Raw genomic sequence first — 12,495 nt, forward strand, 5'->3', positions numbered from 1 at the left:
TGCGGCAAAATACGAGCTCTGCTGACCCTTAGTGGCCAGAACTTGGCTGTAGTGCTGGGAGAGTGTTCTTAGAAATTCAGGACCGCTGTCGTTCTCGTACTGTTATGCAGGTGTCGTATTTTTTTTTAGGGGGGAAGGGAAAGGATGTGGGTATCATAGAGGAGAATGTACCTGACCTTGAGATTTTCTGACAGTTTCACAGAGCAAACACGGTACCTTACATCTAGGGGTTATCAGGATTGACACCGTATGCTGAAGATTGTCTCATTCTCTGGCAGAGAGATATGGAAAGAAAAAATGGAGGCAAAATGATTAAAGACCACCACGTGGCTGTAAGGGACAGACGTAAATTTTGGAGACATCAGGAGATGCATGTCTCATTCAGATAGGGAAGACAACCCCTTGTACTGGTGAGGCTTCACCTGGAGTATCCGAACACAAGCCTTGTTTTCCAAGATCAGGAAGCAGGAATTTGGACAAAGCAGGCCTCAGGGTGATCTGGGGAACTGAAATACTGCTTTCTAAGAGGAGCATACAGATCTGTCAAAGATAATATCCGAAAGGCTATGAAATGTTTCTCCAATTAAAAACAAATGACATCACTGATGTCAACATCAGAGGGGGATAAAAGTCACATGGTGCAAGCTCAGATGAGCTTAAATGGACCTAATCTTATGTGCTGGAAAGTCAGTGTGTTTTTAACACCTAAAGGCAATGAGGTGAGAGCTATGTATGAAGTGCCAAGAGGAGGGTCAACCCTCTCCCCCTTGCTAAACTGCTGTTTGATCCATGAAGTGGTTGCCAGGACCGGCACTTCCAGCCCTACGTTCCTGCTTTTGTGCTGCTCTTCAGGCCGGCGCACTTGGCCAGCTGTATCGCTAATGACTGCACCGGGGCGAGGCGGGCTGCGGAGGCGGGCGTGGGGCGCGCCCCAGGCCCCGCTGCTCCGAGGCATCGGCTGTGCTCTCTCCGCCACGGCGGGAGAGGTGCGGCGCCGCCCGGCGGCCGGGAGAGGCCGCGCAGGGGCGGGGAGCTCCGCCCCGCTCCCGCCCTCCACCCGCGGCGGGTGGCCGCAGCACGCAAGGGAGAGGGGGAGCGGGGACGGACGTTCGGTTGGAGGCTGGGCGCGAAGCTGCCCCTCGCCTCCGCCCGCCTGGGGTCGCGGCTGCTGCTCCTCCCGCTCCCGGCGGCCGAGCCCTCCTCAGGTAAGGAGGGGCGGGGAGCGGGGTTACTCCATCGGTCCCGGGGCGGCGAGAGCACCGGGGGTCCAGCGCTGGCCGTAGTTCTGCGAGGGCTCCGCCGGCTGGGGCCGTACCGAGCATTCGGCCGCTGCTGGCGGAGCTCGGCCGCCTCCTTGCCCCGGGCCCGCCCCGCCGCAGGGCCTCGGCAGCGCGGGGGCCTGAAGTGTACTTGGTGGCCACTGCCCGCCAGGGTCCCGCGCCGAGCACCGGGCGTGCGGCAGCTGCTCCGCTGCGGTGCCCGGTGCTGGGTGTCCGGCTGCTCGGTGCGCGGTGCTGGGTGTCCGGCTGCTCGGTGCGCGGTGCTGGGTGTCCGGCTGCTCGGTGCCCGGTGCTGAGTGTCCGGCTGCTCGGTGCCCGGTGCTGAGTGTCCGGCTGCTCGGTGCCCGGTGCTGAGTGTCCGGCTGCTCGGTGCCCGGTGCTGAGTGTCCGGCTGCTCGGTGCCCGGTGCTGGGTGTCCGGCTGCTCGGTGCCCGGTGCTGAGTGTCCAGGTGCTCGGTGCCCGTCCGTCTCTCGCGGGGAAATCTCAGCCGTCCTCTCTTTTCCTGCAGGGAGGCGGCCGGCGGGGTGTGCGGGGAGTAGCTGCCGTGCCGATGCTGCTGCCGGCCTGGGAAATGCTTTTCTACGGGCTCCTCACCGTGGGCTCTCACCTCTACGCTTTCTATGAAGCGCACCAAGTGTCTCGAAGTGAGTCCGTGGGCACGTTTGCTCCTGCAGTGTTTGACACTTGTGACTGTGATCCAGTTTGGCTTGGTTTCTACTTTGCTCACCTGTAAGAAGTACTTGTGTTCCTCCCAGCTGCAAACTGGCCCAGTGCGAGGAAGCAGTACCCGGGTGCCAGCTGGGCAGAGCTCTTTTCAGAGGCTTTTCTGCCTGGAGTACTGGGAAGGCAAGGATGTCCTGGCACTCAGGTGTAAGGGGAGATAGAGACCTCTGAAACTCAACTACTCAGATGAGGGAAGTTCAGGAAAGTTGGATTTATTTTTCCTGGCTAGTCAGCTGCAGCCCCTTGGGGGTGGGTGTTTCAGAAGCAGCTATGTCTCCTCATGGGGCTTCCTGGGGACTGAACCTGGGAGGACTCAGGGCAGGTGGGTGCTGCGCTGCCCTAGAGCTCTGGGGCTCCTGTGCTGCCATGGCATTAATTTGTTTTCAAACACCTCCATAGGCCTTGTATAACCTCTGGGTAGCTGCTGTGGTGTCTTTAGTTTTGGTTTAGTGGGTCTCTGTAGTACAATGGAGGCAGGAAGTTTTAAACAATATAAATAGAATTGGTGGATGAAAGAAGCTGTGTTTGAACACATTGGTGTTTTAAGAGAATTGAAGGTGGAATTATGAAAGTATAGCTAGTTAGAGGCTTATTAGGGAAGTATGGGTAGCATCTTTTTAAGCCTTAATCAGCAAGATGTTCTACACTAGTGACCCTAGCTGGATCTCAAAAGAGCTTGAGAGAAGAACAGGAGTGGCAGAAAGGTATTTGCAGGGTGGTGAGGGAAGTGCTGGGCAAAGGGGTCTAGGGCTGCACACCCGTGTGTACAGCACATTCTCTGTGGAGGTGGCAAAAGGCTGCATGGGAATGGGCTCTGGAGGCAGCTTCTGGGTGGCTTTGCCCTGCTGTGACTGTACCAGTTGCTGTCAGATCTGTGTGTCCCTTCTGCTTCTGTGGGAGAAACCTAACAACCCTCAAAGAGGGAAAATGAGGATTAGTGTTGGTCCTGTATGGTAAAAGGGTGGCTTCCACCTGGCACCGTCTCTGTTGCAAAGAGTAATCAAAGCATAGGTTCTGGGCAATTCATGGCTGTGGCCTGGTTGGACAGTTTGCCTGGTGAGTGGTGACAATTTTTTTCCCCTGACTCTCCAGTGCCCCCATTGCCAGAGGCAACACGGGGAGTGTGTTGCTCTTAAGCAGCAGAGGCCACAGCCTCTACCTGCTCAGACTGCTTTGTCCTTAGCAAAGGTTTGCTCTTCTCTGTAGAGTATGAAGCTGCAATGGACAGAAGATTTGGTCTGGAACCTGGAACTCTCTTTCAAGGTCTCAAAAAGGTAGGATGGATGACCAGTTCTGGCATCTTTTATTTTGTGACAGTAATACTAAAATGTCTCCATAGCTTTTCTTCACCCAAGCTTCTGGTTTAGCTTCAGAAGTTTGTAGTAACTTTGCAGATTTCAATACTCATTTTAGTCTGTTTGTTTCTAATGAGGAAGAGGGACTTGTTGTGTCATAGCCAATGTTTTGTTTCTTTGTCTCTGGCCTAAGTGTTTCTCCTTCATTATGTCAATTAACCTTCTGTTTCACTGTTTGTCCTTAAAAGCTCTGGTCAGTCTTGACATTTTTTTCCAACCTTTTTACTGTCACTGGATAGTTTGGATAATGCTTAACACCAGTGGACACATGTTCCCTCTTCATTGTCTTGTGGTACAGCATAGAGGAGAATAGATTTGTAAAGCATAAGAAGTTGAAGAAACCTGGTGGTTGTTAAAAAAAATAGTAAGAAAACTAGCACTCTTCTACCTCAAACAAAAAACCTCAACCAACCTCTCCTGCCTTGCTTGCTTTTAACCTCCTCTCCTTTTGAAGAAATGCAACTAATACATGGAACTAATATTGAGAGTGAATTTTACACAGGATGACAATTGCCCATCTGTAGAACTATTCTGGTGTTTAGGCCTACTGTCACTGGTAAGGGACCCCTGATATCTACTTTGAAGGAAGCCGTAAAGCAGTTGTGGAGGTGAACTTTTAGTGGGGCTCTGTATGGAATGTGGGGCTACCAGCTGATCCATCTTACCTAGTTTAGATAGAAACCTCATGTCAAGGGAATCCCCAGCTGACCTGACTTCACCTGATACCACCTAGGCTTTGAAACAAGAGTGATGCATCCTTTTCAGCAAGATGCCTTTTCACCTTAGCTGTCAATTTTGAGAGCAGAGTTGCTCATTGAATCCCTCTGGAAAGGTGAAGGGCACATGCAGGGAAGGCGGTGCTTTGCTTCTCTGTTGCCTTTCTTAAAAGCCTCTTTCTTAAAAAGACTGAGAGAAGTTGAAAAGAACAAAAAATTCTTTGTTAAACTTTGCATGAGTTCAGTCCAAAATGGTTTTGTTGTGTTTTTTTTTTCTTCTTTCTGAAGGAAAAAAAATCCTAAAATTCCTGATCCTAAAGATCAGGGCAAGCAGAGATGTGAATTTGTTGGATTTGAAGAGATGGTCAGGAACAGCAGTAACAGACTAATCTGTGGTTTCACAAGAAGCTTCCCAATGGGGAACCAAAGCAAGGATAGACTGGGAAGCCCTGTGCAGTGGGACCCGTGTTCCAGGCTGCATCTTTTTGTAGTCACCAGCCAGTTCTCCATGTCATAGGAAGGAGGGTGGGATGTGTGTGTGCCTCCCTGCCCACTTTATGGTTAGAAAGTTGCCAAGGAATTCATAGGAAAAGACAGTGATTGCTGCTTGGCCAGATTCAGTGCTAATGTGAGATTTAGGAGACATGACACCATCTAAAGCTCTTCATCTGGATTTCATACCATTGGGACTATTGGGGCTCACCACTGTTAAGTGATTGGACTGTGCTGCTGAAACAAAGACATTCCCCAAATATTGGGTTCTGTGGTATTAGGTAAGAGACCTAGTATGTTAGAGATGTTTCGTTGTCCTATAAGAACGTGGTTTCACAGCCGAATGCACATACTGGTCCCTTGATGTCCCAGGACCCCATGGACTTTGAGTGGAGCTACTGGATCGAATGGGGAAGGGAACGTATACTGTGGCTTCTGGCTGGTCACCTGCTGGTATCACAAGTGTCCAGGCTGTTGGTGGAGAAGGTATGTATGGATCTTCTTCACAGCAGGGAATTTCTGTGGATTTCAGTTTACTCTGGGCATGGGAAATTTGACACCAAGGCTACTGAGCATGGGAGATATTCTGTGGGATAAACTGTAGTGTTCAGAGGCTTCAGCCTCTAACACATGCAAGGCTGTGCTTTGTTATGAGCTATTAACCAGTGTAATTTTATCTGTATGCAAAAGATGAGTTCCAAGACTAAAGTGATGACAACTTGAATTTTGGCATGGCTGTGAGAAATGACTGGCATGTGGTGTCACACCTACTAATTTGGGGAAGGAAAAGAGAAAGTTATGTTCTTCCCCCATACAAGGAGGCTGTGGATTTCACACATGCTGCTACAGAAACTCCTTCTCTTCCATCTTTATGGATACAGTTGGGTTTCCCTGTATTGTTTTATGTGTGTTCTTGACCATATTGACTGCATTTGTTTCTAATATAGACACTGTGTAGGACAGCACAGATACAGAATGCTTTTTTCCTTAGAAATAATCATACTAAAACTTGTTCATCTTTTATTCTAACAGTATAAGCCGTGGTGCTTGATGGTTTATGGAATGGCTGCCTGCTGGTTGTTATTGGGAGTCAAGGGCTTTGCTGTCGTTTTGTTACATGCAACTATTTCGTTTGCTGTGGCTCAGTTTCAGCTGTCACTCCTGACATGGCTGTGCTCCCTTATCCTGCTATCCACTTTACGCATACCAGCTGTAGAAGAGGCCAAGGTAATGTGAGAAGGACTCATTAAGCATGTAAGTTATTATGGTGATGTTTGTCCATTATGGCAGTGATCTTTGACAGAGTACTGTCCCTTCGGTTGATGTTAGCAGAGATTGGTTTGAAAAACCTTAAGCTGTAGACTCATGCAGTGACTCATGCTGGAGCTTCTCCAGTTAGCAAAGTTGTGTTTCTCAGTCATACTATCTGGTGCATTGAGGTGCAAGTATATGCCTTAACATGTAAGTGGTATTTGGTAGAGCTAGAGTATGATAATACTTTACTAGTGCTGTAGCAGAAACAATTTTTTTGTTCTTTGGAGCTGTAATCATACCAGTTTAAGGTGCTGGGTTTTGGATTCATATCTAGGAGTTGCTTAGCCCTGACTGTACCTTATTGGTGACTCCAGACTTCTGCATGGAAGGTGGAACTGTTTCTCCAATGCTTTGGTTTGTACCAGCTAAGTTGCTTTCTCACAACTGGTTGGTGCAAAATCAGTTTTGCGTCTTCTCTAATGGCTTCTACTGGGCAGTACAGATTTTCGGGAGCTGCTGCAATAAGGCAATGTCCTTATTGCATTTACTTAGACTGAGAGGGAAAGACTGGCATGTATTACGTGTCCTGTTGCCATGATGCTCTGGAGGAGGGCAGAGGAGATGTGAGCAGGTCGAGTCTCTTCGTATGATGTAGACTGATTTCTATCTTGCTGAGAGGAGGAAAGGGCCCACTGCAATACAAATGTCATCAGCCAAACTGTTTGCCAATGTTTCCAAGCATTTTGTGTTGGTGAGTTTTTGCTGTTGGAAACAGATGTGACATTGTCAAAAACTTGATAAATGCTCAGTAACATCTTTCCAGCTTCAAGCCTTCTCTGCAGCCTTGGCTTCAGCCTGAGAAGTCAGTCCTTTGGCTGTCAGTAGTATGTATTGTGGGCTGGTTTGAATATTGAATTACTGGACCAAATCTGAGGGAGATAGCGTAACAACCAATATGTTTCTGAAGTCAAACTATTGTCTTTTAATGCTGATTGCAGTAACTCTGCAGGCCCTTTCTCCAGCAGCAGCCAGTACTGCTTGTTCATATTCATATCAGATGCCTGTTCCAGCTGCTGTTTGCTTTAGTTGCCTCCTTCTGCAGGTGACTCTGAAAGTTAGAATCTGAGTGGACATCACTGTCCAACCAAATAAAAACCCAGGATGTCACTATGATGATCTGGCTTTGTTTTTTCTGGCAGAGAAAGTGGTATGACACTGAAAATGAATATTATCTACTGCTCTTCACCGTATCTGTCCGCTGCCTCTTCTGCACTAGCTTCAGCCTGGAGTACTGCTGGCATGGACCTGCCCAGAAGTCATCCCACTCGTTCCTTTGGATGCTGGCATATGTGTTTTATTATCCCACGTTCCACAACGGACCTCTCATGAATTTTGATGACTTCAGTAAGCAGGTAACCCTGGCTTTTAAAAATCGGACAGTTATAGATATTTTTTTTGGTGCATCTGTGCCTCAGGTGAGTTGGGAGAAGAACCCTTGAAGTGGATGGTGATCTCAGCTGCCAAATCCAGACACAGACCCTGTACTTTGAGGAACATATTAAAGCATGATAGGTTGGTGTTTCTCTTCTGAATATTTTAATACCATTGTGAGAGAGTGTTTGGTAGTCAGTTTCTTCCATTTTTCCTTGAGATGCTCTTTATTGGCATGTTTGATCATGTAGTTTACAGGTAAACCTGAGTTCCTATTTATTTTCTAGTTATCTACTTGACAAAAATTGATATTGATGATGTTACTGATGCTAGTCTGCATCTGTTGTCCGTTGTAAGTGTTGAAGTATGCTGCATGCAAAAGGGAAGGCTGCAGTCTTGGGTAGTCATGCCTGTATGACAGTTATGGTGTAAGACAGAACTCAGGTAAGGCTAGTAACTAACACAGCAAGTGTACTTAGTCAAAATAAGTCTTTATCTAGTGCTTGTGTGGAGAGAGAGGTTGATCAGACTCTAATGCTAGAGAAAGTGGAAAGTAAGCAAAATGGTTTTGAAGGCTGGATGGTTATCTTCTAGATTAGACTCTGATCTCTATTTCTCTCTGAAATAAATGTTTTTTCTTCAGTGAGGTATTTTGAAGAAGACCTGAAAACCACCAAAACACAGCTTACTGAGAAGTGTAGATTCATGCATGTTTTGACTTCAATTAAAGCAACTATAGCTGATTGTGTAGTATTTTTCCTCCTTACTAGTGATTTGAAGGGTTTCACTTTTTACTTGATCTCCTTGGAGATTAAGAATTGTTTGAATGTCTAAAGCTATCTTCCACATAATATAGAAAATCTAAAAATGTTATAGAAATGTAAAGACTGGACAATTGAGTGTAGCATTTTGGGAATTTGACAGTGCCCTGGGTACTGACTTTACACAAACCTTCTTAAGTTCTACTTTATAGGTTGAGGATTTTTTTGTCAGATTCATCCCTTCAACAAGTGGGTGACACATGTTACTACATTTGAGGTGTTCATAACTTTAGCATGCAGCTGATGGACTGGATTGTTTGCTTTCTTGTCTTCCATCAGGTGAAGTACAGTAACATTTTAATCAGCAGCTGGATATTAACTCTAAAGCAAATTTCAGAATTGGAAGGCAGCTGGTTTGTATTGGAAATTCCTGAGAACTCCAGTTTTTCCTGATGTTGTTGTGAAAACATGATGATGATTTACTTGGAACACATTTCTTCAGACTATGAAGGAGCTGCTCAGCTTGCTAATGTGAAAGACCTATCTGTCTTGCTGGGTGTTTTTCCTAGTACCTTGCAGGCTGCTTTTCATACCTACTTTTGCATGACAAAGGAAAACCCCATGGCTCCATGCTGGATTGGTTTCCTTATTTTCTTGCACCCTTGAGTGAGAAGTGAGAATGCCACCCGTGATGTCTGTAGCTAACATCATTGGGATAAAGTGGATAAGAAGACACTGCAAAACATAAAACAGCTGTCAGTTTATGTGTGGAAGCCTAAACATTGCTTCTGTTTATAGCTGGAAATTTTACATTGAAGCCACAAGTGGACAGTGCGCACTTGTTTTCAATAACTTCAGAAGATACAAGGCTGAATGTTGTTACACTGGGTTGTACAAAAAGTCTGCATAGAATTTCACAGAAATTGAGCTAATTTATTATTTTACTGTTTATTGTTTTGTGGCTTCTGAAGTGTGTTAAACTCCACCAATTTTCTTGTATCCTTATCAGAGGGAGATGTGTTTGGGTTTTTTTTTTAAGGAATATTTCAGAAGACCTATGAGACTCCAAATTGAGGATAGCTGGTAGGAAAAATTGGGGTGGGTCTTGCATTGAAACTAAGCTCATGCAATATGGCTTAGCAAAAAAACACCTGTATTCTTGGTGTGAGGAGAAAAAGGAAGATTGGTATGCTTGTATTTGCAGTAGGTTCATGTTTAAATATGGACAGACCTGTTTGGTTAAAGCCATAAAGAAAATGGAATTAACTGAACAACCTTAATGTCTGTCTTGCTGATGTTTGCTGAAATGCATTGTCAGAACTCTTTACCTGAGCAGAGGATATCACATTGTCTGGAAAAGGTCTTCAAAGTTTGTAGTGTCCAGCAGTTGATTAAAAATGCACAATACAGAGTTTATTTGTTGCTGCTCTCAGAAAAGAACTGAAGATGAGCTGAGGGCTTCTGCCAAGCACACTGGAAAGCAGATGTCCTGGAGATGGAGACAGAGAAACTGTGTAATACCAGAGCTAGCAATTGGCATCTATTGCCAGGCAAAAATGAGAGACAGACACTTCATCAATGGCCGTGTTGAATTTTTTCAGCTGAAGCAAGACTTATCAGTTCTAGTCATGGATTTGAAGGCCTGCTGTGCAAATCCTTGTGCTTAAATGGTAATCTCCAAGCTTTCATCTGTCTGGTTCAAATGAACCTTCAAAATGATTGTCCCTGCTGTAAGTGAGCAGAGCTTACTGCATGCTAGCTGTACTGTGTGCTTGCAATTATGAGGGGGTTTTATCTGTGTAGATGGGTTGGTTGCTTATCTTGTATGCACGTTTTTGGTGGGCAGTTAGAGACTAGAGGAGGACATGTTGCATACAAAGCATAGGTGTACAAAACATGATTAAATTTGTAGGCAATCCTATATTTCTGTTATTTGACCATATTCTCTCATACTGTGGAGAGAAGGTAAAATAATAGTATACTAATGTGTTTACTATAATTACCAGTGTCAGAGTTTGGGGCATCTTCAGAAGCCTGTCAGCTGCAAACCTTGTCTTGTCCAGTGTTAACTTGCACTTAAGTGCCTTTTATGCAGCACATCATGTAGGTCTTGGCTGACCTTGTCAATGCTGCAGGAGAACACTGAAGAACTGTCCTCAAATAATCACATGCAGCTGGTAGAAGTTGGAGGTATGTTAAAAGCAAGCAGACTTTGTTTTGTAGGGTTGCTGCTTGGAAAACCTTCATAGCTGTATTTAAAATAAAAAATAAATTATTTGTACAGGTGGATCAAGGTACAGGAATTTAAAGTGTCTTATGTCTGGATTCTGTTCAGGTTAATAGCACTTGACCTTTTCTTGCAACAGTTTGGTGCAGGGAATGTTCATGTTTGGTCTCGTGTTGATTTCTACTGCTTACTGAGAATGGACACACTGGTCTCCCTCAAGAGTATGTCAGGAATTTCCAACTGGAGTCAAATGGTCCCCTTAGTAACAGTAATGAATTGCAAATAAAATTTTTAAAAGGTTCTCAGGATGACTATTTGAGTAAAACAGACAGTTATGTGCCATATGACCTCTTTCAATTTCTTTAGATGAGAAAACAAGAAGCCTTCAGTTTGAAGACCAATCTCAGCATCTTAATCTTGGGCATAATTCGTATTTTCTTTTGGTGGTACTTGGCTGAGCTGATGATTCACCTCATGTATATCCATGCACTCTACAGCAGTGCCACACCTTTGGAAGCTGCATCATACTGGGCCTTAGGTGAGTACACAAACAGTAACAGAAGTCTTCCTTCTCCCCTGCTTCAATATCCCCAGTGTGTTTTTTATGTCTCTCTGTAGGTACTTATGGATAGTACATTATAGCCAGTCATGATCAGAAAAATGGTCTACAGGCTCTTATATAACATGCAGGTCCTGTAAGAAGCTTATAGTCGAACTTAATGAGCTGCTTCCCAAATGAAAAAATAATCTGTATTTTTTCCCAATCTAAAGTGTGTGTCTGAACTCTGGTCTAAAGTGTTTTTTGGTTGGTTTTTTTTTCCCCCCAAGTTATGGAAGTGGACACTTAAGTGTTTATTGTAGGAATGGAGGAGGGAAGATGTTAAGAATTATGGTGCTTATTGATCTCCTTCTCTCTGTGTATTCATGATGAAAGGTAAAATACCAGTACCCATGAAAGAGTAGAGGGAAGGAATTACAAAGATTTCCTGAACATAACAGTCAGTGACTCTCAACTGTTTTACTGCTTGACTTGCTTCTCTTCTACCTCTTCACAGCTCACTAATATTTCATTAAAATGCCTAGGTATGGGGAGAGAAATGAACACTGATGGATGTAATGTAACATGGCAAGAGCTTTGGGTGCTGGTATGGAGGTCAATAGAGGATAACCTGTAAGTGACAGGTATACACATTGATTTGGGTTTTTTTTTTCCAGTGTCCTGTTATGTGTATCACCAGGTAGGGGAAAAAAAAGCAGAGAAACCCCAGGCTTTGAAATTCAAGAAATTCTGAAAAACCTTGGTGATTGCCAAATTGAAGGAGCTATGTCTTACTGTACCAGCCATCAGTATTCCCAGTGGTATGGTCCTGTCAGGCATTCATTGGAGATCATGTGTGATGAGCAGCATGTGTCAGAGGAGGACACTTGTGTATTGGACTCTGGTCAGCAGAGGGCAATGTGTGTCTCTGTAGTTGCCATGTATTTCAAAAAGTAATTTATATATATATATAAAAGAACAAGAGCAGATGGAGACCAGAAAGTGAGAGGTTTATCTCTGTGGTTCATTCTATCCCTCTGCATTCAGTCACTCTTTAGGAAGTGGATTCTGAGTTTTCCATCTCATGTCCTAAATGTGAGTTCATCAGTGAATTAAATCGGTAAACTCCTGGTGTTGTCTGTATATCTGACAAAAACCTGGCCAGTGGATAAGGCAGATAAAGCTACAGAACAGGATGAAATATTCCAGCTTTGCTACTGGAAGATTCCTCCCTTCCTTCAAGACTAGTACTGTTGATTTTAAGAGGTGGAGGAGGTGAAGTTATTTTCCAAACCATAGCTAAGTAGGTTATATATTTATTTGACAAAATCCAGTGTTATAAGAATAAAAATGCATTTTGAACAGATGATTAGAAAAGGCTAAAATGCCTCAAAGCAACAGGTGATGAAAGCCAGTGTTAAGGCAAGTTTGGACTGTAAAGCTACCCACTTAAAATATGATAATCTGAAGTTAAATGAGTCTTCTGTGGAGACCCTGCTTTTAGGAGAGGTGTGTTCATAGTGTAACCTTACTCTTATTGAGCTTTGTAGCAGTGAAAGGAGGTGTTTAAAATATACAAAAAATGAGATTTGGAGGCAGAAGTTTGCAACTTTTTAAAATGTTTTCTCTGCAGATTGTATCACAATGATTATACAGGTCTCAAACTCAAATATGTGACAGGCCACTGTTGTGACTTGCTTTAGGGAGCCACTGATAT

The 12,495-nt window shown here is 44.6% G+C and overlaps 1 protein-coding gene across 4 annotated transcripts in view; it reads left to right on the plus strand.

The window, feature by feature from the left end:
- Positions 1–1,061: 1,061 nt before the first annotated feature.
- The window catches only part of HHAT (hedgehog acyltransferase), a 165,675-nt gene continuing 154,241 nt past the window's right edge, over positions 1,062–12,495 (plus strand). For 2 of the 4 annotated variants that reach the window (XM_061991372.1, XM_061991373.1), the window contains exons 1-7: positions 1,062–1,205; positions 1,790–1,925; positions 3,211–3,278; positions 4,940–5,053; positions 5,600–5,794; positions 7,021–7,233; positions 10,607–10,778. In XM_061991372.1, coding sequence (XP_061847356.1) covers positions 1,832–1,925; positions 3,211–3,278; positions 4,940–5,053; positions 5,600–5,794; positions 7,021–7,233; positions 10,607–10,778 — 856 coding nt within the window. In that variant the 5' untranslated portion in view covers positions 1,062–1,205; positions 1,790–1,831. The remainder of the gene's footprint in view (positions 1,206–1,789; positions 1,926–3,210; positions 3,279–4,939; positions 5,054–5,599; positions 5,795–7,020; positions 7,234–10,606; positions 10,779–12,495) is intronic. The other 2 variants (XM_061991374.1, XM_061991376.1) reach the window with 2 other exon arrangements.

This window comes from Colius striatus, chromosome 2 (assembly GCF_028858725.1).
Source record: "Colius striatus isolate bColStr4 chromosome 2, bColStr4.1.hap1, whole genome shotgun sequence".
In the NCBI taxonomy this organism is placed as follows: Eukaryota; Metazoa; Chordata; class Aves; order Coliiformes; family Coliidae; genus Colius; species Colius striatus.